This window comes from Balaenoptera physalus (genome assembly GCF_965194825.1).
Source record: "Balaenoptera physalus genome assembly, chromosome: 10".
NCBI classification, from domain to species: Eukaryota; Metazoa; Chordata; class Mammalia; order Artiodactyla; family Balaenopteridae; genus Balaenoptera; species Balaenoptera physalus.
Window position 1 is genome coordinate 80,822,605 of NC_138889.1, and position 26,658 is coordinate 80,849,262.

The 26,658-nt window shown below is 36.5% G+C and overlaps 1 protein-coding gene across 1 annotated transcript in view; it reads left to right on the top strand.

The window, feature by feature from the left end:
- The window catches only part of LUZP2 (leucine zipper protein 2), a 446,993-nt gene that overhangs the window by 349,148 nt on the left and 71,187 nt on the right, over positions 1 to 26,658 (top strand). Inside the window, exon 8 of the mRNA XM_082476703.1 lies at positions 24,440 to 24,514. Coding sequence (XP_082332829.1) covers positions 24,440 to 24,514 — 75 coding nt within the window. The remainder of the gene's footprint in view (positions 1 to 24,439; positions 24,515 to 26,658) is intronic.

Genomic DNA, 26,658 nt, shown 5'->3' on the forward strand with positions numbered 1-26,658 from the left:
TACCGCAAACAACCTCTTCCAACTTTTTATCGGGTGAGTGAGGGTCGGAATTATATCTTTCCTGCTCATTGGGTGGTGGTGATATGGGAGAACAGACGCAAACACAGCCGTTCTCCAGGCAATCCTATATAACCGCATCAGGGATATTGGATTTATTATGTCAATAGCATGATTCCTATTTAACCTAAACACATGAGACCTGCAACAAATTTTTACATTCAACTTACATCACTCAAATCTCCCCCTCATAGGGCCTGTACTAGCTGTGGCAGGAAATAGCTCAATTTGGACTTCACCCTTGACTCCTCTCAGCAATAGAAGGCCCTACTCCTCTATCAGCCTTCCTCCACTCAGGCACATTAGTCGTGGCAGGAATCTTCTTGCTTATTCGATTTTACCCTTTAACAGAAAACAACAAACATTCAAACAATAGCACTATGCTTAGGAGGCCTCACCACCCTATTCACAGCAATATGTGCCCTACCCAAAACGACATTAAAAAAATTGTCGCTTTCTCCACTTCAAGCCAATTAGGCCTAATAATAGTAACAATTGACATCAACCAACCCTATCTAGCGTTCTTGCACATCTGCACACATGCTTTTTTTAAGGCCATACTAGTCATATACTCCGGATCTATTATCCACAGCCTGAACAACAAACAAGATATTCAAAAAATAGGAGGCCAATTCAAAGCTATACCTTTCACCACAACAGCCCTTACTTATTGGAAGTTTAGCACTGACGGGAATGCCTTTCCTCACCAGCTTCTATTCTAAAGACCTGATCACTGAAGCTGCTAACACGTCTTATACCAACACCTGAGCCCTGCTAATAACCCTAGTTGCCACCACCCTCACAGCTGTCTATAGTGCTGGCGTTATCTTCTTCGCACTACTAGGACAGCCTCTCTTCTCTCCCTTAACCTCAATCAATGAAAACAACCCATTCTTAGTTAACTCTGTCAAATGCCTACTAATTGGAAGTGTTTTTGCCGGATTCATTATCTCCAACAACATCCCCCCAACAACGGTCCCCCTAATAACTGTGCCCCCATACCTAAAATTAACTGCCCTTACAGTGACCATCCTAGGCTTTGTACCAGCACTTGATATTAACCTTAACGCAGAAAACTTAAAACTTATTTACCCCTCAAATACCCTCAAGTTTTCTAGTCTTTTAGGATATTTCCCCACTATCATGTACCGCTTCCCTCCCTACTTAAATCTATCAGTAAGCCAAAACTCAGCATCCTCCCTCTTAGACTTAATCTGACTAGAAAATATTTTACCAAAAACCACATCCCTTATTCAATTAAAGCTCTCTACGCTAGTCTCAAGCCAAAAAGGCCTTATCAAACTATATTTCCTGTCGTTCCTTATTACCCTTATCCTTAGCATGCTTTTATTTAATTACTACGAGTAATCTCAGTGATAACCACAGCACCAATAAACAGCGATCAGACAGTAACAATTACCAACCAAATACCATAACTACATAATGCTGCAGTCCCCATAGCTTCCTCGCTTAAAAAACCAGAATGAATGACCAGTGTCATAAATAACCCAGTACCCCAGCCCATTAAACTTAAACAAAACTTCCACCTCTTCATCCTTTAAAACATACAGCACCATTAAAAACTCTATTATCAATCCTGAAAGAAACGCCCCCAAAACAGTCTTATTAGAAACCCAAACTTCAGTATACTGCTCAGTAGCCATAGCTGTCATGTAACCAGATGCGACCAGTATCCCCCCTAAATAAATCAAAAACACCATCAAGACTAAAAATGAGCCACCAAAATTCAACACAGTCCCTCACCCAACACCACTACCCACAATCAACCCAAAGCCCCTATAAATAGGCGAAGGTTTTGAGGAAAACCCCACAAAACTAATCACAAAAATAACACTTAAAATAAATACAACATGTCATCATCACTCCCACGTGGATTCTAACCATGACTAATGCCATGAAAAATCATCGTTGTGATTTAGCTATAAGAACACCAATGACCAATATCAGAAAACCACGCCCACTAATAAAAATCATCAACAATGCATTTATTGACCTCCCAGCCCCATCAAATATCTCGTCATGATGAAACTTTGGTTCTCTATTAGGTATTTGTTTAATTCTACAAATCCTAACAGGCTTGTTCCTAGCAATACATTACACACCAGACACAATAACTGCCTTCTCATCAGTAACACTCATCTGCCGTGACGTTAACTACAGATGAATCATTCGATACATACATGCAAGTGGAGCTTCCATATTCTTTATCTGCCTTTACATTCATGTAGGACGTGGCCTATATTATGGATCTTACACCTTTCTAGAAACATGAAACATTGGAATTGTTCTGCTATTTCCAGTTACAGCCACTGCATTCACAGGCTATGTATTACCAGGAGGACAAATATCATTTTGAGGAGCAACAGACATTACACCCTTCTCTCAGCAGTCCCATACATTGGCACTACTCTTGTCGAATGGATCTGAGGCCGCTTTTCTGTAGATAAAGCAACACTTATGTGAATTTTTGCCTTCCATTTTATTCTCCCTTTCATCATTACAGATGGAAATGGTAGTAACTTGGACTGAGTTTCTGAAGTGTAAAAGGAGAGAATGGACAGAGTTGAAAGATACCTAGAAGGTAACATATAGATGATTTAGCCATGACCTGGATATGATAGATGAAGGGTAAGAAGATACCAAGGATTATGCAGGAATCTGGCTTATGAGTAGATGTTGGTAAACTGATCTCTTCTACAGTTCCATAGTAATTCCAGTTGAAGAATAAACAGATGATGGAGCAAGTATCTCATATGATGAATTTGGTCATGTCACATTTCAAGAAGTGCTGAAATTTTATATATGTATATGAATATATATTTAGTTTGGATATGCATATATATATATACATATACCTATGTGTATGTATACAAATATAACTTGGAGGTTTCCCTGAAGATACTATTAAAATGATACTTTTCATCTTTATGTTCTGAACCAGTTGAAAAATAGCACAGCTATCAGAAGAATGGAAATCTAATAGCATGCTTATTCCAGGATTAGAGGGTGGGATTATGATTGCCAGTAGCCAAATATGAGACCTTTAATACTGGCCTCACCCCAGGCCACTCCCTAAAGTCACACTTGCGTAAGAGAAATTGATGTGTGAGGCAGATATTAGGCTAGCTACAATGCAAACCACATCTTCATGTATAAAATCCCAAGAGCAGGGCAGGGTTGGCTCCACAATTGGTTACAAAAACCAGGCCCTGGGCCTTACATTTCCCAAAGCATAGCAGTCACAGGGTAGAAAGGTTTATAAAAGGCTATAACAGGACAACAGGAAACAGATCTTAATCCTGCTGAGTATAGAAAAGTGAATTTTTAGAAATTTCGCAGTTCACCACTCATAAAATCCACACCTCCCCCACTCCCTGAATGAAAAACAGTGGAGAGAAAATCCAGGAAACTACTCCCTCTGTGTTACTGACTCTTGGAGACTAAAGGGGAAGCTTCCTTCTGAAATCACACACACACACACACACACACACACACACACACACACGTGCGCACGCACACATGCAGATTTGGTTTATTTTCAATTGACAAACACAGAGTAAGGCAGTTCCAAAATATATTGTTTTTCTCTTCACTGACACCAGTGGTTATACTGGTTTAATTTAAGCGGCTACATTTATGAAACATTTTGAGTATACTGATATTGAGGTTACCTCTGTCTTGGGAACATATGGGATTTATACTACTGTTAAGCATAAGTAAGAATGTGCGTGTTCTACTGGGGCATGCCAAGGGAATCATGATCCTCAGTGAAAGCCACACTGTGTACCGCCTCAGAGGCAGTGCTTCTTAATGATGGATTTGAATTGAAATTTATGTGTAGATATTCAAAACACTGAAGCCCATGCTAAGCTATTTGAGATTCTGCCTCAGATGATTTGGGCTGGAGCGCAGTTATTTTCATACACAGTCACATTACTCTAAGGATTCCTGATTTAAATGTGTAGAAATAAGAAATGACTAGATCTTCGGAAATAATCTGAATATCCTTTTCGATTCTCTAACTGAAAGAGATTAAGTTTCTCTTCTTTCCTTCTCTGAGATGAGCTTAATGTAACTCTTCTTTGTGTCTCAAATGTCCACCCTGAGCTGTTTGGATAGATTACTGGATTGAGTAAGTGAATGGGTGGATGGACGAGCATAATGGATGGATAGACGAGCGGAGACATGGATGAACGGGGAGATAGATAAGTGGATGGATGTATGAGTAGGTAAATGGAGGAACGCATGGATAATAGGATAGGGGGTGTGCAAGTAGAAGCATAAATGGTGAGTGGATGAGGTGACTAGTAGCTGAATTGATGAATGAGAAGATGAGTGAATGAATGCCACACAAGGGGACACCTAAGGAAGAGGGGCAGTAAACCTTAAAACAACTCCTTGCAAAGTTTAATTTACCAAATTGCCCAAGAAAAAAAATTTTCCCATGTTCCATAAAACGTGTTATTTAGAGGAGATTTATTCATTCATTCATTATCCAGATATGAGTTTCTCAGAATTAGATGGTGATCACTGACACAGGAATACACTAAGCCCTCTGGAGGCTAAGTAGATAAAGCTAAGTGATAGCTTCAAGACACATGAAATACACATTTTGACCCCCATTTTGACAGCTACAATTTCAAGTCATGTAACCTCTCTAACTGTAAGGATAGACCAGTGACATATCAAGAAGGCCAACAGAAAATTTGAGTTTTTTTTATTGTGTTTAGAGAAGCCATATAGCTAATGAATTGGGCTACAAAGCCCACTTTTGCTGAAGCCAAAGTGACAGCTCTACAAGATAATTATTCCAAAGACCCCTCAAAAAAGTTGTGCATCAATTTTTTGCATTCATTACCTCATGTAAACTTTAGAAGAACCCTTTGACGTTGTTAAACATCTTAGTACTATTTTACTAGAAAGGAAATCCCACAGAGGGATAAAGTTAATTATCTTTGTCAGGTTCTTTGTAGCTCAAAATTTTTAAGACTATGCTATCCTTCACAAGAAAATTTGATTAATCAAGACATTGATTGGAAAGTTTCTTGTTTTCTTTCTGTGTTATATGTTGTGGTTTCATGAAACATTTCTCACATGAAAAATCCAGTTTGTATTTCAGCATTTTTGTTCTTAGTCAAACAGAGGGAAGGAACAAGTTTAATGTCCCATTACAGTTTACTATCATTTGGGATACAGTGAAGCCCTGAACAGCATAATTATTGGGGGAAAACCTGTGCATTATCTTATATAACCTCAGATCAGTAGTCTTAATTAGATGAAGGTTTTGGAATCAGGCATATGAGTACCTACTGCCAAATTCTAGTAAGGTATCTTTGGGCCATAAAGGTAAAGCATTTTTAAGGTTTTCTTGCCTCCTTTGCTGAGTAGCTGTAACAATAATACTTAAAAAGCTTTGCAAAGTTTAACAAAATAACATGTAAGTATCAACACAATTCTTAGCACATGGTAAATGTTCCATAAATTTTCACTGGTACTATTATTCCCATTTTACAGATGAAAAAACTGAAGATTTGAGAAAATAAGGGTATTGGTGATAATCTTAGAGCTAGTAAGTAGAAAAGGAAAAATGAAACACAAGTATTTTAAATTATATTTCAGAACGCTTATCAATACCCTTAATTATAAACATTTAATAGTAAAGGTTGGATAAAGGAGTTTATGTGACTGTTCATGTAGATTTGTGCTTAGGAGCCAATTGTATTTTATCCTTGCTGGTGATTTTAGTCATTATCCTAATTAGCTCAGTAAAATATATTTAAACATTAGGAAAATAAAATTTGAGTTATTAGATTACAGAAAATTTTCAGTCACCTTTTTTCACCCAGTAGTACAGTTTGGAAGCTAGTTTTTTTGTAACATGGAAAGAAACTCTACATCCTTCTTGCCATTCATAATAAAAGTAATTCAAAATTGAAAAACCGCCGCCAGAACCTTATACCATCCTCTATTGTAGCACATACCCTATTTCACATGCGAAGTAATTGCTAGTTTATGCATGATATCCCCCCTACAGTACCCATTCTTGGAGGGCATAGCCTGTATCTTATGCATCTTCATAATCCTTGTAATTTGCATATTGACTGGTACAGGGTGAATGATAAATATTTGTGGAATCAAACTGAATTGATTTGAGTAAAAGTCATCATTTTGTTAACAATTTGGCATTTGTACTGGCAACTGAGACTGGGGAGAATTTTAGATCTGCTAATAAGAAAACTAAATATTAAATAATGTGGCAGTAGCTTGACTAAAAAATGATAATATCTCTCTTTAATCATAATATAAATTATTATTGTTATCATCATTATCTTCTCTTTTGTTGGACACCAACTATGTGCCTTGATCACATTTAAAAGTGTTTCCAATCCTTACAAAGACCTTCTAAGTCATGTTGTAGTATAAAGATAATGCATTCGATTAACAAGTGTTTTTGAGAGGTTAATATTACCAGGCACTTTTCCAGGTGCTTATGAGATTCATCAGTGGACAAAAGTTTCCTACTTGGTTAGAGCTTATGTTCAAGTAAGTGTGACAGGCAATACTCAATAAATAGAAAAATAATTTATGTAGTATATTGGAAAGTTAAGTGCTAGAGGAAAAAGGAAAAGTAGAGAGAAATAGAGGATGGGGAATTTCAGGTGGGAAGTAGGTAGTTTGCAATGCTAAAAGTCTAGAAAAACTCTTTAAGCAGGTGACACTTGAGCCAAGAATTAAAAGAGGTGAAGAATTTGAGAGAGATAAGAGTGGGCTTTGGAATCATCAAAATCTGAGTTTGAATTTATTTCTTCTACATATTATCTATATAGTTTGCTGGACCTCCACAAACTTGTTTGCACATCTAGTAAAACCAGAAAAGAACACTTACTTTGTTTAGCTTTTTACCTATTAAATATAGGTGTAAATTGTTTAGAACTTGACCTGCTTGTATAAGCACTATTTAATGTATGTTTTAAAAACAGAAGGTGCTGAAAAATGTGGATCATGTTATATATAATTGCCCGAGGGCTGAGATGTTGCCATAGGTTGCGAAGCTCTTTGTTCCCTTTCTGGATGAATACCACACTTCTAGGACTTTGGGTATTCCCTAGAGTGCAGCTTACCCTGTAAATGCCAAGTCCTGTGTCTTTTGTTCCACTTTTAAATTCAAGTGAAAAGAACAAAATAGGTCTGTTGGGAAAGAGGCCTTGGAAATATATTAAAAATCCCTACTAAAATGCATTAAAATGAGTTTAAAGGGGAAAAAAAAAGTACACATCTAGAATAGCAGGGAATTTGACAAGCTGGTATGTAGGCATTTCAATACCTGCTGCTTTCAACAAAATTCACTTAGTGGAATAAAAATTTTGAAAGGATGTTTGGAACAAGTATCCAGAGCAGCTGCTGTACTTCGGCAGTGACAACATTAAACAACTGGCTTCGTCCAGGCTTCAGATGGCAGGAAGATTTACACAAATAGAGGGGACTATGACATTCAGGCAGATTCACGTAGGAAAAAAAAAAACCTATTCGAAATATTTACCACTGACTTAATCCTGACACCTACAAAATTATGTGCTGGATTTAATCCACTGTCCCTTCAGCACTCCTGTCAGTAGTGTTAATAAACCATCAATTCCTGTGCCTGTTAGAAGGAAGTGCAGCCATTGTCTGTCATGTCCATTAACGGCCAGAGAAAAGAGATTTACATGATGGCCTCAATGGGCTCCTGGAGGAGCACTCTTTGGACTGTTAAAGTGAGGGCTAGAAAGCCTCAAAATGTTCAACTCGATAGTGAGTTTTTGTAAATACTGAGGCTCTTCAGACACACATCAGGAAAAAAAAATAATAAGTGCTTGGAGAAAGATAAGAAACCTGTTATTTTAGTACAGTATGTGGTGTTAGCATCAAATTTACTCATTTGCCCAGTTGTCGATCCAATATTTATTACACATACACCAGGTACCTAGCACAATTTTAACAATTATCTGTTCAGTGGTTGACAAAATGGAAGCAGTCCCTATTGTGAACAAGACTATTGTCTAGTGAGGGTATGAGACATTAACAATCAGATAAATGGATGGGTGACAACTATAATAAGTAGGGATTAAATTTAACCGGTATACATTAATATAGGTGTGTAAATTGTTTAAATATTAAAGCACTTATGTACCAACTGGAAAATAACCTTTGTCTCCTTCATCCTGGTCCTTCTCCTGGAATCCTGTACCTCCCCCACACACACTAAGCTGTCATTCATCGATAAATGGCTAACACTTATTGTAGCAAAATGGCTCTGCCATGACCACCTGATAGCCTTGCATATTTCCACATAAGTCACAAAAGCAAAGCTAATCTGAAGTGTAACCCAAGTCTTGGTGGAATGCCCTGTGATCCTCCATGGAACACAGAAGTATAGGCAGTCTTGTTAGAAGCTGTTGAAAGACTGCTTCTCATTTCCCTCTGTACCTTGCAGGAGGCTGCAATGGAGTAACTTCCTGTCTTCCTAATGCCAGTGAGTCATGGAACTTTCCATATCACACCACTCCCCCTTCTTTGGGTAAAACTGTAAGCTATAACACTGCTTTCCTGTAGTTTAGAGTTGAATCACAGTGGCAGAGAGAACCACCACCTGTGTTGTCTGTCATGTGGCACCCCATGTTTGAGGTCATCCACTGATACTAGAGATGTGGATTGCCAATGCCATGCTGATCTTCCTTATGCTTTAAGTATGCATAATAAACTGTCCAAATTGATTTTGGCTCATGTCTCTTTCCTGGATGAATCTATGAGAGCATGGCAAGTCTCTTAGGAGCTGTCACAGTGCTGCTGCTTAGAGACTACGTGACTGCTTGACACCTGTCAAGCAGAAAATTCCCAGGACCCTGCTCCAGCATTGAGAGTAGAGTCACATTTATTGGTTCATATCCGTACCATATCAATCATTTTATATTTTGAATATCACAGCTGGTGAAAGTACTAGAAAGGAAAATATAATATCTCACAAGACAATATAAAAAAGATGCTAAAATTATGTTTGCAATTCAGAACTGGATCTTGGTGAGAATTAGCATTTCAACTGTAATCTAAGGGGTGAGTAATAACTGACCAGGGGAAACAAAGTAGTGGGAAATTTTCCATGATTCCAGGCAAAAAGAACGGGTACACGTGATGACCCTGAGGTGTATAAGAATATGCTTCATTCAGTGAACTATAAAGAAGGCCAGTGAGACATTATATAGTCCATTAGGTCAAGGTATCTCTTCTCTTCTGACGGCCTAGTAAAATACATGCAATTCTACTAGTAAAGTTGGAGTTCCTGAGACACTGCATAGAATGCCAATATGATTTTGTTGTCTCACTATGTGGAAGACACATTGATAGCTTTAGTGGTGAATACAGAAGTGTTTAAGAAGCCCTTTAGACTGTGAGCTTCATAAAGTTAGAGATGTTGCCTTGTGTTGTATTTGTAACTGATCTCATATCAGAGCACAGAAAATAATATCTGGTAAATGAAAATGTAAGAAAGGGAAGGAAGGAAGGAATGAAGTTGGGGAGGAAAGGAGGAAGGGTGAGAAGTCCTCTACTTAGAGGGGTATAAAGATTATAAAATGTCTGGGATTGAGATCTACAGCAAATATCTATTGGAAGATTGAATGGGAGAGGAGAAAGATATGATGAAGAAATTACATTACTGAAACATAATAAAAAATGATTTCCCTTTAAAATGGCTATGATGGTATGCTAAGTTTCTTCATAGTATGCCATTATTAAAAGGGAATACAAATTTTAAAAAATAAAATGAATTAATTATAATCTGAAATAATTAACCTGACAATAATATAAATTCCAAATTAATAGCATACATTTGTGATGTACTTCACACCAGCCTCCCTGAAGAATTCCTATTTGTTGACTTGTTCAGGGCAATTTTAATAAAGAAGATGGACACATTCTAGACTAGTCCCATGTCCAGGGGTATAGGACAGTAGTATTATTGGCCTAGCTTGGGTGGGGTGAATTGTCTAGTCAAACAAAAATAACAACCTCTAAAGATAGTATAGGCACAAACCACAAAGCCTCAAACTGAGTATGAAGGAATTTGAATTTTATTGTAAAGGCAATAAAGAAAAACTAAAGTTGGTTTGTTCTTTTTTTTTTTTTTTTGATCAAGGAAAGCAGGCTAAAAGAAAGTTTAAAAAAAATCAAATATGGTGGAGTATGCTGGATGACTTTTTGTAGGAAAGACCAGAGAAAAGTAGAGTCTAAAGGCAGAGAACATGATGAGACAGTTGCAGCCATCTAGTAAAGAATGGAAATGAGACACACCCTCAGTATCATAATAAAAACAGCAGAGAGGGAACAAATAGAATTTATGACTCACTGGACATAGGCAGAAAACTAGTTTTGAGATTGAGGCAGAGATAAAATGTGTGAGACTCACAAGAATGATCCCCTAAAGGTATCTACATCCTAATTCCCAGAACCTGTGAATATGTTCTCTTATATGGCAAATGAGAATTAGTAGAGGTGTATAAATTAAGGATCTTGACATGGAAAGATTATCCTGGATTATCTGAGTGGTTTCAATGTAATTACAGAAGTCTTTATAAAAAGGAGTCAGGAGAGTCAGAGTCAGAGTCAGAGAAAGTGATTGTCATTGAAAGTAGGAGTTGATGTGTCTGCAAGCCAAGGAATACAGGAAGCCTCTAGAAGCTGGGAAGACAAGGAATAGATTTTCCCCTAGGGTTTCCACAAGAAATCAGGCTTGTCAACAACTTGACTTTGGCCTAGTGAGATTTAGTTTAGATTTCTGACCTCCAGAACTAAATTTGTGCTAAGCTACAAAGCTTGTGCTGATTAGTTACAGCAGCAATAGGAAACCAGTGCAACTTGCCATAGACAATAACATAAAGAAAGAGAAGGTTGTGACTTTCCTTTTATACAGGCTGATTTTGAGGAATCAGAAGCACATGATGATTTGACACATATTTCAAGGAACTTAAAAAATGGTATGGAAAGCCATGGGCATAGGACTGTTTGATGAGTCATAGGTGTAATAGGATCTAAACTTTTCATAAACTCTCAACTTTAGGTAGAGACAAGAGGAAGAAGAAGCAGAATATAAAGCAGAGAAGTATCAAGCAAAAGATGAACAGAGTTGGAATAAGTGGAAGATGATGGAAGTTTTTCAAGAGGTCAAAGTGGGCAATTTTCTAGGAGAGGAGATAGTCAACTCTTACAGATAATACAGAAGGGTCTGGGACAGTGAGGACTGTGGTGAGCCAGAGGTGTCTCAGTCCTTGAAGAACCTTTGGTTTAATGTGCTTGCCCATTTGTGGAATAAAAAAAATATATTTTAGAATATAAATACAAAACATTTTACTGAGAGTAATAGTAATATTCTACAGGATTAAAAATTTAAAAAAAAAGTTGTTTCTTTGGAGCAAAGTGGCATTACAAGGACAGAGCAAGGTAAAGAGGAAGTTAAAACTGTGCCATGGACTAAAATTGTCTATTTTGCAGGTGTACCATAGGGCCTGTGTTGTTAAATTAGGTTTTAAATCGTTAGAGCAAAAGCAGCCCAGTCCAGTATGTTTGGAGTCAGACAGTTTGGTGCTAAAACTTCATTCTAGTTCTTTGTTTATTCTATTTCCTCTTTTGTGAAACGTGGGTAATACTATTTACGTCTTACGGTTAATGATAAAATTTGGGAGGTAATGTGTGGGAATGGACATGCATCTGCCACGATGTAGTAATTATAAAAAGATATTTTTACTAGGTGATAACAAAGAAAGAGAGAATAAGAAGAAAACAGACTAATATTAGATAAGAGAATATATGTGACTACAAAAAATACCCATAAGTACAGTAAAAAAAACACAAATATTTTCTACTTATTCTCATTTCACAATTATTTGAGGTGTCTATTAATTTCTGTGATTAATCAGCAAGTTATCTGTGTAGTTTCAAGGGCTATCTCTCATCCAGGATTTCAACTGATACAAGTATACATTGAGTTGATGATATCTGCCTAACAAAGGCACAGTTCAGATAACCTTCATTTCTTCTCAGTCTCTTTCAAATTGATAATTACATAGTATAGTATCATCTGGGTCCATCACTCCTAGCACTTATCGTCTCCTAAAAAAATTAGTATATACAAAAACAAAATAGATTCATAGTAACATAGGAAAGATTTTTACCTTTATGAAATCAATAAATTCCACAGTAAAGAAAAATGAGATCCTTCTAGATCATATCTCAAAGCAGTGTATTCAATCCAGGTTTATATAGATCACAGAAACTCCTCAATGAACATTATGAAAGGAAGCATCTGACATCCTTCTTTCATGAAGGCAAATGTTTGTTTTTTTTTTTTTCAGCAAATGTTTTTATTTTTAATGACAGCCATGGTGAATAAAACTTCCAGATATGTTTCACCATGTTTTAGAACTTCTAGATATGTAGTTTAGAGTTTAGGACCTGTTAGTTAAGATCTAAAAAGCTAAATGGGGTATCAAGAAAGTAGCTAGAAAGTCTTATCATGCTTCCCAAGACTAATATAAGAAACAAAAATCTATAAGAAGATATTTGGGCAATAAAGATGATTTGTCTATGGCAAATGTCTAATCAGTGATAGAAAATAGTGAATGGGTGGAAAATCACTCCTCTCTGCCTCCATCTTTTCCTCTATCTTTCTTTGATACCAATTCTATATGCATAATACTAGTTCCATTGTATATTTAAGAAGTTATTTTTTAGTAATATGAATGGCATAGTGAGTTATCTGTGAAATTCATCTGGCATAAAAGTAAATTTTAAAGGACTTGTTTTCTGCTGAACGCTTCATTTCTTCAGCATTATCCTCAGACCTGCATTCAAATTTCTGAGGAGGCAACCTGTCAACTTTGTTGATTCACATCAAAGTTTCTTTGGAATATCTCTGCCCACAAATAAAGGATACTGATAAAATTTGCTAACTATTGAAAACAACATGTTCATGGTTCAATAACCCACAAAAAGGCTGAATGAATTCCAAAACGATTTTGAAATAATAATTTCTGAGTGAAAGATAAAACATGAGATTATAAAATTTAAAAGCAATTTGAGAAAAAACATAGATTACTAATATTTAGCAGGTGTCTTTACACTTACTGAAATCTTTAATGTAATAGTACCATAATTTTACATATGTTGAATTACACCTACCAATTTGAAAAGATATTTAGGAATCAAATTTAAGAAAGGAGCAACACAAAATGTATGTAGAATATTAAAAATGGCTTATTTTGTAAAAGTTAGGAAATATAATCAGATGTTATTTTTTCTACTCTAGTACATTAACTGGAAATCGCCCAAGGAATCATAAATTCCATCATCTTGAAAAGACATTAAAAGTAGTCTACTCCAAAATTCTTATTTTATGCAGGGAATCTGAGATCAAACAGTTAGTGGCAAAGGTCACGCCACAACTCTGACTCAGAGATCATTAATCTCTTACAGAATAATTTTTTAGAGAGTTTTAGTGATTAGCCAAAATATTATGCTTAAGTTTTCTAGTGAAGGAAATGGCATTTTATTGTGGTTTTAATTGCTTTGCTTGATAATTAATGATGTTGAACATGTTCTCATAAGCTTATTTGTCATTTGTATATCAACTTATTCAATTCTTTGACGCTTTGTAAAAAATTGTCTGTTCATACTCTTATAATTTAGTTTGTTTCATTTATATACCTTGGATTCAGTTTCTCTGTCTGATATATATTTTGCAAATACTTTCTCTCAGTTATGACTTGAGTTTTTATTCTCTTAACAGTCTGTCTGTATTGAAGAGCAAAATGTTTAAATTGATAAAGTCTAATACATCAATTTTTTCTTTTATGTTTGGATTTTTTTAGCCTTATCTAAGAAAATTTTGCCTATTTCAAGGTCATAAAAATTATCTTCCAGAAGTTCTATACTTTTATCTTTTACATTTAGGTCTATGATTCATTTTAAATTAGCACTTGTGAATAGTGTAAAGAAAAGGTCAAGTTTGGGACTTCCCTGGAGGTCCAGTGGTTAAGACTACACCCTTCCAATGCAGGGAGCACGGGTTCCATACCTGGTCGGGGAACTAGGATTCGGCATGCTGTGTGGTGCTGCCAAAAAGAAAAAAAAAAAAGAAATTAACACAACATTGTAAATCAACTATACTCGAGTAAAATAAATTTTAAAAAAAGGGTCAAGTTTGATTTTACACACACATATACATAATCTTCAATTCCTTTATCACCATTTATTGAAGTTATTATTTTTTACACATTGAGTTATTTACATTTTTATCTTTTTCAAAAGTCAAATGGCTATGTATGTTTTCAATTGACTATATTTGTCTGAGTAGATTTCTGGATTCTCTTATAATTTATTTCAGTATATGTCTATTCTTATGCTAATACTACACTGTCCTTATTAATGTAGCTTCAGAGTTAGTCTTGAAATCAGCGTTAAGTCCTACACTCCAGTGTTTTTTAAAATATTATTTTAGATACAAGTTTTAGGGACAGTTTAGTAAATTTACAGAAAAAAAAAGAAATCCTACGGGAATGCTAACCTGGTTTGCATTTTATCTATAGATTAATATGGGGAGAACAGGTATCACAAGAATATTGACTATTTCAGTTCAACAGGATTTAATGTTTCAATTCATAGACATGGTATATCTTTCCACTAATTTAGAATTTCTACCATTTCTGCCAGTAATGTTGCATAATTTACAACATACAGGTTTTTCACATCTTTCATTAAATTTTTCTAATAATTTTAAATGTTTTTTTCCATTTTTTCACACTCTTCTTCCATTATTCCAATACACATGTTAGTGTTTTTAATATTGTTCTAAAGATCTCTGAGACCCCCACCATTCATGTTTTTTCAAGCTTTTTTTTTCCTTACAGCTTTTCAGAATGAATAATTTCTGTTGCTATCATTTCATATTTAGTAGCTCTTTCTTCTCTCATCTGCATTTTTTTGATAAGTCTATCCAGTGAAATTTTTCTTCTAGAATTTCCATTTGGTTCTTTTTTTAAAAAATTTATTCATTTTATTTATTTTTGGCTGCATTGGGTCTTCACTGCTGCACGTGGGCTTTCTCTAGTTGCGGCGAGCGGGGCTACTCTTCGTTGTGGTGCACGGGCTTCTCATTGCGGTGGCTTCTCTTGTTGTGGAGCACGGGCTCTAGGTGCGCAGGCTTCAGTAGTTGTGGCTCACGGGCTCTAGAGTGGAGGCTCAGTAGTTGTGACGCATGGGCTTAGTTGCTTCGCGGCATGTGGGATCTTCCTGGACCAGGACTTGAACCCATGTTCCCTGCATTGGCAGGCGTATTCTTAACCACTGCACCACCAGGGAAGCCCTGGTGCTTTTTTATAATACAGTTTTTCTGCTAAAATTACCTATCTCGTCACTAATTAAGAACATGTTACCTTTAATTTTTTGATAGTATTTTTAATAGTTGCCTTACAGTATTATATCCAACATATGAGCCATCTAGATATTGGCTACCATTGTCTACTCTTTTACCTTCGGGTCATACATTTCATTTCTTTGCATACCGGTAAGATTTTATTTTGTGCTAGACACTGTCACTTATATATTACAGATATTCTGGATTTTATCTTCAGAAGAAGATAATTAATTTTTGTCCAGTAATACAGTTAAACACTGATATTTACCTTGATGTAGAGTTGACTTTATATTTTGTCAGTGCAGATATGTGAAAAGTCCATGATAAAGCTTAAGCTTCTCTCACCTGACTGAGCTAAATCTCCAAAAATCTTCCCCCAGCCTCACCTCCCAGAATCGTATCTAGGTTTTGATTTAGACTTTCTTAAGGCAAGCCTAAAAGTGGACTTTATACTAGGGCAAGACTCAGCAAACTTTTTCTGTAAATTATCACACAGTAAATATTTTAGTCTTTGCAAACTTATATGGTTTCTATCGCAACTACTCAAATTCCACCATGGTAGCACAAAAACTAGACAATACATAAATAAATAAAGGTGGCTGTGTTCCAATAAAATTCTATTTACGAAAACAGGCAGGGACTTCCCTGGTGGCTTAGTGGTTAAGACTCTGCCTGCCAATGCAGGGGACACAGCTTCAAGTCCTGGTCCGGGAAGACCCCACATGCTGCAGAGCAACTAAGCCCGTGCACCACAACTACTGAGCCTGTGCTCTAGAGCCTGCAGGCCACAACCACCGAGCCTGCGTGCCACAAGTACTGAAGCCCGTGTGCCTAGAGCCCGTGCTCCGCAACAAGAGAAGCCACCGCAATGAGAAGCCCATGCACCGCAACGAAGAGTAGCCCCCACTTGACGCAACTAGAGAAAGCCCGTGCGCAACAACAAAGACCCAACCCAGCCAAAAAAAAATAATTAATTAATTATTTAAAAAAAAAAAAACATGCACATGTTAAAAAAAAAAAAAAGGGCAGTAGGCCAGATTTGGAATTTGGGCTGTAGTTTGCCAACCACTGCTCTTGTGCAAGGCTATTAACCTAAAGGCTGTCGCTTTGATGCCTGTGGTGTTGATAACGTTTATGAATGTCTGTAGAATGCTAGCATCCTTTTGCAGTGCTCAACCTCTAGGGTTTCTGTTCTGCTGTGAGTCATATAACAGTTTCTTTGTGATTAGCCTTGTGTAATGTATTGCTTTGTGTATGTGCAGTCCAACTCTCAGTCAAGGACTTGCAGGAGCATCCCCCAACAACCTGACTTTTGGAGGCCCTGCCCTGCTCACCTCACTTTTCTCTGCTGCTCTGCCCCATATACCCCAGCCATTTAATCTGCCCCAAACTCTGATCTCTGTCTCCACAGTTCAGTCCAACTACAGTCATCTGCTTGGACCACAGCCCTTTGCACTTAGGTCAGGAAATTGTCCTCAGGTAGAAAGCTGGGGTAGTCATGAGTCTTACCTAGTGAGGTTCCAATATTTCAAGGTTCACAGCTGGGCATGATTAGCTCATAATTGTTTACGAGAGGAGGACTAGGCCAAAACCAGTTACTGTGTCATGTCAAGAATCTTGAATCTTTTTATTCTTAAATAACAAAAATATAAATATCTAACAATAATTTAATCAATAAAAACGAATTTTATTTACTCACAATAACCAAAAATACAAATAACCAAAAATACAAAAATACAAATTCATTTGACTTCAGGTGTGGTTTCACTGTGAAGTTTTCTAAGTCACCAGATCCTATCCTATCTATTTTATATGCTTTGCTTTCGTCTATAGGACAAGTTTAACCTCATGTTGTCCTCTTTTATTTTATAAATAATGCCGATTTGAGCTTAGACTTAAACATCCTCATACTATACTACCAAGAAAAAGAGAATATACTTTTTATTCACTCGGATGAAGAGAGGCAGCTTTCATTGCAGAAGCCACCAGTAAATATCTTCTTGTCTCTGACCTGACATTAATTAGATGTCCAAACCCAATACAATCGTTTGGCTAGGGAGTTGATATAGAGTAATTACTTTAAGAAATTGCATCCTCATCTCTGGAACTGAGTGTTGAGATAATGTCTCCTAAAATAATATGGCTTAGAAAGAGTGTGAAGCAGTCACCTCCAAAGTCTAGGCATTTTTGAGGGGAGAAAGGGAATCGATATCGAGAACATAATAAAAAATTATTCACAATAAGTTTTCTTTAGTGACCATAATCACTACAATGCATGTACACATACACATAATGGCAATAAGATACTTATAAGAATTTAACTTTGAGAAAAAATATGTATATCTGCTCTTATTTCCCAATGAAAAGCCTTGCTGAACTTTATAATTTTTACATATTAACATTGACTTTTAATAGCACTTACAACCAGACGTTATGTAAGCTATTCCTGTGCAATTTGAGATCTTTATTCCTTTTACATATATTAGTCATTCAATTCCAAGTCTCTCAGAATTATAACCAAGTTATTAATGTTGAAATGAACAGGTGCTGCATCAAACAATCCGATGGCCAAATATAATCTTGGTGCTACAACTTTATACTTTTATGGGAGTGAGTAGAAGCAGGCAGGAGTTTTTGACTTTCTGCCTCCTTTACTCAGTGGTAAAGTGGAACGTAGAGATGACGGTGGTGGTGTTTTGTTCTGTGTTATATCTCTTGAGTATTATCCACAGCTTCTAGGTTAGTGCTGCCGATCAGGGAGCATGTGCTTCATAAATACTAACAGATGCATTGAATCATGCATTTAAAAAAAGCAATCCTATTATTATCCTTTCACCAAATACCTAGTACACCCTACTGAGTATTTGAAAACATCTGTGTTATGAATTTGTTATCCTCATTGGATGAATAATCTTAAACACACAAAATTCCATCAATCTTCTAAGTGTTCTCCAAACATTTCTAACCATAAAGAATATTAATAAATTTTAAGCACATATCATTCAATATATGTATATGTACTGGTTATAAATTATATACACTCACATCTTTAGTGGTTAGGAGGACCAGCTTTGGATCCAAACTGCCTAGGGTTGAGTTCCAGATCTGTCATTCCCCAGCTGTGTGACCTTGAGCAAGATATTTAATAAATCTGTGTCTCAGCTTCCTCATTTAAAAAGGATGAAAGACATACTATGTACCAAATAGAGTTGTTATGAGGAATATATATATATCTCACAAGTTCAGGCTGTTGTTGTTATCTTTTATTATCATCTTATTATTTTACTTCTATATTATGTACATTATAAACATAAAATGAAAGGAAAGCAGTGGTGAAACTTTGAAAATACGTAAAAATAAGTTCTAATATTTTTATATTAGAACAACCACGGAATATTTTAGAATAAAAATGTAGACTATAGAGTGTTTTATAATGCCACCTATTTTACATTTTTAAAATCTAAATTAAAATTTAGAATTTCTAATGTTTTCTTCCCACACTCCAATGGAACTTCTCTTGTACTCACTATCCCTATTTCTGCAAAATTTGCTGCAACAAGCTTGATTGAGGGTTCTTATTGGTACCAAAATGTACAGCAAGTATCATCTTATTAATAACAAAGTAGCAAACATATTGTTAGAAAACTTGTAAAGATTTCTGACCTTGTTTTGCTGATGCCACCTAAAAGCTTATTGTAATGTTGGCTGTTACTTCCAGGCCCCTCAATGACCCCCCTCCCAATCTAGTTCTCTACTGAGTTATATCCTCAACAAATGAGTCACAGTAGTCTTGTAAGATTGCTTATTATAACTCCATAGTGGCTAAAACACTAGGAGATGGCTCTGTTCTGAATTCCGTATTCAGAGTCTGTATAAACACCCTGATCTGGCCCTAGCTGGGACCATGTCCAGGTTAGTCTTTCCGAGCAAGAAGCCCATGCCAGAGAAGAGTGTGGCTGGACATCATTATGCTGATACCCCTATGGTGCTTCTTCTTCCTATGTTTTATCAGAAGATTAAAGAGCTGAGACCTTAATTAGCATTCAAAAGTCTGTACTGTCCCTCATCTCTTCTCAATTTAACACAATATAGTCAGGGATTTAATTCTTTAAATGTTGTTGACTCATTATGTCTAAGGCATTGCTAATTGGTAAGACTCAATGGTGACAAAAAAGAAGGTTTAATTTCTTTATCTTGGCATCTAAGCTATTTATCAGCCAATTGTATTTCAATCAATCTTATAAAGTGTGTGAGAAAGAGAAGAATTATTGTGCATATCCTAAGAGGAAAGTCAATATTTTTCTTTTTTTCTTTTTTTAAAATTTATTTTATTCAAGTATAGTTCATTTACAATGTTGTGTTAATTTCTGCTGTACAGCAAAGTGATTCAGTTATACATATATATATATTATTTTTCATATTCTTTTCCATTATGGTTTATCACAGGATATTGATGATAGTTCCCTGTGCTATACAGTAGGACCTTGTTGTTTATCTATTCTCTATGTAATAATTTGCATCTGCTAACTCTAAACTCCCAATCCATCCCTCCCCCCATCCATCTTCCCCCTTGGCAACCACGAATCTGTTTTCTATGTCATAGTCTGTTTCTGTTTCGTAGATAAGTTCATCTGTGTCATGTTTTAGTCTCCACATATAAGTGATATCATATGGCATTTGTCTTTCTCTTTCTGGGAAAACCAATATTTTGACTTGCTCCTACTGCTTTCTGTGTCTCGGTGGAAAAACACACACACACACACACACACACACACACACACACACACACATCAATGTAGCCTAGGTGTTATAATTAGTTTAAAATGAACTGTGATTTTGTGCCACATTTTCTGGGCTCCTTAAAAACAAATTGATTCTCCAAGTTGAATTATAAAATCCGTTTGTTATAATTTTATATTAGAACCTGTTGCTTGGAAAAACCCTGCCCCATGTGTGTCTCTGGTGTGTTTACTCTCTTTGGTGATGACAGTTTTGGAGCCAACAATTTTTTTTTTTTGTAATACCTGGCTGCCAGAAGTCTTGGAACAAATTTGCAGCACAGTCAAGACAAATGGATAGAACTTCATGGCCCCATCATCAGTGCCTTCTTCTTCTGTCGCTACCCATAATCTACCTTCACATCCTATTCACAAGACATATATGCTTTCCGTAGATCTCATGTGTTTAATTTATGTTTAATATTCTAATACATTTAGTGTTAAACTCGTTTCAGGTCCTTTTTAGGTATAAATATTTTCATATTTTACGAATCTCGGGGAAATTCACCAGAAAATTAGAAAGAAGATACCTGGATATTCTCACCTAGAGGGAAGGAAGTAGAAAAGGATTAAGATAATCCTTGTCCCAGTGAGTTTTCAGAAATATTGAATTACACACCTAATGTATAAATAATGAATTAGAACCTTGCAGATGTATGCATTTGCCAAAATTTTGTAAAATGGTTCATTAAAATTTCAGATAAAATTTATAACTGTCTACATTATGTCCTTTCTGTTTGCTTCATGCTACGACTATACATTTAGGTTTCTTAGGAAAAAAAGACAGTTTTTGCATTAAATACAGCATTGATCTCATCCTTCATAATCTAGCCCAATTTAAGGTGGATCCTTGAGAAAAAGAGCAAGGAACAGCTCCAGAATTGATAGACCGGACGGCAAAGCCAAGCCAGGCTCCAGTGTTTTGTGGTCTATAAAAGCTTGGAGCTGTGGAGCTTCACAATTTTTTGAGTAAATTAAAAATTATTATATGGACTCTAGCCTCTCATGTTATAAATCTCAAATGAGAAAATATACTTACATAAAGATTAAATGTTAGGTTTTTTTGGTGTTATTCTTATTAGGAAGAATACTCTGACTTCTCAGGCCTCCTCTGTTCTCCATTGCAGCTTACACACACTCTCAGCTTAGCAGTTAGAGTCTCATATGGTGATTTTCACTTTACATGCTTGCTGCCTCATGTGTATTTTCAACCTATGTACACAGATGATGTTTCCTTCTTAGTCTGAACAAAACTAATCACTTTATAGATACTTATTCAAAGACTGGATGTGAGTGAAAGCTACTCTAGATTCACGACTACCTCCCCTGAAATAACCCTACCCTTTTTTTCATGGGAATTAAATTGACAAAGCACATAAATGACTTAAAACAGACAAAATTCACAATCCGGTAAACTCTCCTGTCTTTCATAGGTTTTCCGATGCTTTAAAACCCACAGACCTGTTTTTATTTTCTGTAATTTTATAAATACAATATATGATTTAATCCAGTAACTGATCCTTTCAAAGCTAAGACCAAAGTATGATAATATGAGTCCAAATCTGCAATTCCTGTGATTACTTTTCTTACTGTTTTTGTAACCTTTTGTATCCCAAGATCTCTTGGCTAGGTTTTACCAAGTTCAATGAGTTCTTAGAAGAGGTAAATACTTGAAATCCTGGGAACTAATGGCAATGAGCTTTCAAAGGCATATTTGCTATTTCTGTTGGAATTCATTCAACCTGTCCTGATACAGGCTTCCTGGATGGCTGCACACCCTGAAGTCATCTTTTAGTGGGAGTCCCTTGGTGTGGATGACAGGATTTAGGCTGAAACCCACACAAGGAGGGAGGGGGATGGAGGCAGGAGGACTTGTAACTATGCGGACCCCGCCCTCTGGACTGCAGATAATGAATGACAGCATCTTGAGGAGAGAGGCTGCCCACCTAAAGGACCCTGAGGATGAAGATATCATGAGATGCTTTGTGGGGGTAGAAAGGTGTTCAAGACATAGGCGATTTCGGGGCAGCACTAACTCCCTTCCAGCTGGTGACCGAGAATGTTGATTGGCACTGAGGCTGGTGCTGGCACTCTTGCCCTCTTCCCACACGAGTTCCCAGGAGCTTGCCTACAGCCACCAGGGGTGTGGGGACGGCCACTATCCCACTAAGGCCCACATGCTGCCCCTCCCTGTCTTCCCTAACTCCTGTCTTCAGCCTAGAAGCTGGGGGCAGACAGAAGGACCACTCTTCTTCCTTCTTTTGGGCCTCAATCCTGTGGACAGAAGCTGGCTCTGGCAGGGCCTGCAGTAGCAGGGATTGTCACAGGGGAAGTCTTGAGTGCTCTGTGGTTGAGGAATGCAGCTGGACCCAGGGCAGCCGCAATGCAGGGCCAGCAGAGTGGCCCAGTGGCAGCCGCAATGCAGGGCCAGCAGGAATGCGAGACTGAGGCCTATGGTCCTGAAGCCCTCCTGATGTGCGGGCAGGTGGCCAGAAAGAGACAGACAGGCCAAGGGGGGCCCACGGTTTAGAGCTTATGAGTGTCCACTATCTTGGAGGTGCCCTCAAATTGGAAACAACCCTCTTCATCAGTCCTCTCTCTCTCTCTCCCTCATTCACAATGATTTTATTTTTAAACATTATTGTATATTTAGAAGTGCACATATATATTTCATGTACATGATTAGGTTACTGTTTAAGAGCAACAATTGCCTACTGGAAAATTATTGTCCACAAGAGTCAAGTGTGGAAAGTACACAGATCGATTTAGGGGATAAAAGCTATGCATGGACACAAAGAATAGATATAGGTTTTCATAATCAAGAAAAATATCCTCACCTTCTCCTCCTGCCTAGGTGCTTACCATAAGACAAAAAAAAAAAAAAAAAACAAAGGTTATTCAAGGACAGTGGTGCAAGGTGCTATTTTCTAGACTGTGAGGGAGAGAAGGAAAGAGCAAAAGACAAGTAGGCACTTTGGTGGTTGGCTACAGCCTTGCTACAAACCCACAGCATTGTAACACCCAGGATGGAGATCCAGAGTGGGAACATCCTGGTCACTGCAGAAGTGATGGGCCCCCTCTGCTGACTCCTCCCAGGCGAACTCAATCCCCTTGCCTCACAAGACCATCAGAACGAGCCTCTGTTCCTTCCAGATTGAAATTCTTTTCATTGGCTAAATGTAGGAGACTGGCAAAAGCCAGAGGTGTAGAGAGGCTCTGAGGCATGAGGGGAGGCCGGCCCTTCTGCAGATCCTGTGTGAGCCTGCAGAGCATCTCTGTCAGTATATAACTATAGTATATACAGTAGCTAGGCATTGCTGGAGGCAGGACTTTAAAACACATCTTCCAAATCTGAGGCTCTTTTCTTTTAGCAGTACAGTTGTGACATTTGCAAAGATACAGAGATACGGCAGGATAGAGTTATACTGGTTTAAAAATAAAAATAGAAAAAGAGTGAATACTATTGTATTAGGCTTCTCAGGGTGCCTTAACAAAATACAACAGAATGGGTGGCTTAAATAACAGAATCTATTTTCTCATGGTTCTGGGATCAAGGTGCTGGCAGATTCAGTTTCTAGTGAGAGCTCTTTCTGGCTTGCAGATGGTGACTTCTCACTGTATCTTCCCTCTGTGTGAGGGTGGAGAGAGGTCTCTGGTGTCTCTTCCTCTTCTTATAAGGACACCAATTCTGTGGGATCAGGGCCTCACCTTTATGACCTCATTTAACCTTAATTACCTCCCTGAAGGCCTTATCCCCAAATACAGTTACATGGTGTGTGGGAGGGGTGTAGAGCTTCAACATATGAGTTTTAGGGGGGGAGGACAAAATTTAGTCCATAGCAACTAGAAACATGACTGATGGATTTATACCACAAATATTTTCTGGGACATGAGCTGGAACTTTGCAACTAGACATTTTGACCCAGTGAAACATTTAGTGTATATTCATCCAGAACAACATTTTCTGCAGCTTAACCAAATGAGCGTGTAATAGAGTATTTTAAACCTGTATTCTAAATGAATTTCACAAGGTTTTTGTTTTTGTTTTTCTAATTCTTTGGCAATGAATGACAGATACTTAAAGTGGAGGGGAAAAGTTATAGAATTTACTAAAAAGATTTACCTCTCTTTCATTTTCCAGGCCCAACAGCTTACTGATCTGGAACGAAAATTAGCTGTGGCGAAAAATGAACTGGAGAAAGCAGCTCTTGACCGGGTAAGTTGACATCCATGAGCCATCAGACTTTGGTTGCAGCAGATGAAGCTAGGTGTACTCATTGCTGCTCTTGATTTAGCAGTGCAGTTCCAGATGCTGTGCATGTAATATGGTCATAGAATTCATGAGTGTTTGATACTTTCTTTGGAACCCAATTCTTGTCTTGTTTTTGCTGCTATTGTAAATCTACTCAAGGTTGAGGCTCTGTGATTGCATAGCTTTATTTTTCACCTTACTGGTACACTTGCTCTATAATACAGTGAATAAACATACTTTAAAGCATCAACAAAGATGTCATGTATTAACTTTGTATGAATGAGTTGTAAAGCAAATGAAAGTAGTCATTGACACTTTTTATTCTGGAAATCTTAAAGTTCTGGAGGAAAAGGCATAAACAGAAGAAAGTAGCTCTCTTAAGCAACTCTGTTTATACAAAGATAATGCAAGAGTGGCTGACATTCCATCTTTATAACAGCTTTATTGAAATAAAGTTCACATGCCATAAAAGTCACACTTTTAAAGTTCACAAAGTTGTACTATCATCAATATTAATTTCAAAAGGTTTTCTTTGCCTCTTTTTACCTCATTTCATCTACTTCATTTTATTTTTGTTAATGCCTCATTGTGTTACAATTGTACATGCTCAGAATAAACCACAACTCCCATCTGATGCCTACCTTTGCCTATCAATGCTCTTCATATGAGACATGCATGGAGAATAAGGAGTTGGTATATGGAAAGGGAAATATAATGTGGAGGAAGGAATTAGTCATAAAATTTAGAATTATCGTTCTGCTGCTTTATAGTTACAGTATTTGGCAAAATTTCTTAATGCCTCCTTTCATTTTTAAATCAACTATATAAAACTGTGGGAAGTAAATATTCCTTTTTCCTTTAGTTCACTCAGAACAAAAGGGTAAAATGATTTTAAAATTATTTCTTTGTTCACTCAGCAACCATTTATTGAATCCCATGTAGTTTTCTCTAATTCCTAGAACATATATCTAGAAAATATTAATACAGAAAACTCTAAATCTGAAAATGAAATCATAGTATTTCAGACTTGAGAAGACGAAAAACACCCACATTGCTCTCAGTCAGACACATGAAAAGTCTATGATGTAGCAACACAGCCAATCCAAGAGTAATCTGCATTTTAACAAACATTCAATCCGTCCCCCACCTGAGATTAATTCTTGATTAGATTGGAGTTAGCCATCATTCTGTCTAACAATGGAAAATAAACCTTCTCTATATATCATCTGGAGAACTTTTGGTTCATTTATACACAATATTTGGCGTGTAATAAAAATATTTCTAGACATGTAAAGAGAGAATGCAATCTGACCAATATAAATAAAGAAAACAAGACATGTACACCTGGAGCTGATTCAGATATTGGAATAAGAAAATAAATACTCAAAAATGTAACAACTATTATATACATATATACATATATATGCATAATATTTCTATGGGCATGTATATAGCATTACATATATTACAATAGAAGAAATATAAAACAGGTAAAAAGACAAAAATTTTCACTAGACTTGGAATCTATAAAAAAATCAACTAGCTATTCTAGAATTAGAACAATATAATTCATGTAATTAAGAATTTAACTCATGTGTTTAATAGCAGAGTGGATGATTGGACATAGTAGAACTGAAAACTAGTGAAATGAAAGGAAAATTAATATCAAATACCTATACTAATGTATAGAAAGTACAAATAAATGGAAAGTAAGCCAAAAAAGAATAAGAAATGTATAAGACAATTTCAAAGTTTCTAAATTATATAATTGTTGTGCCAGAAGAAGTGACAAACAGAGCAATATTCGTAGACATAATGGCTAAGTATTTTCAATAACTTTGAAAGATATCAACCACAGATTCAAAAATATAAATAATGCACAATCAGAGTAAACACAAAGATAACCCACTTCATAGTCAAATTGTTGGATATAAAAAGATGAGCTAAAATAGAAAGTGAATAGTAAAATGGTAGATATCAACTTAAGTATGTTAGTAATTAAATTTTTAAATGGTCAACATATTCCAAGTACAAGGCTAAAATTATAAGACTACATTAAACAAAAACTTTATGATTCATACAAAAGACACCTTTAAATATAAAGAAAC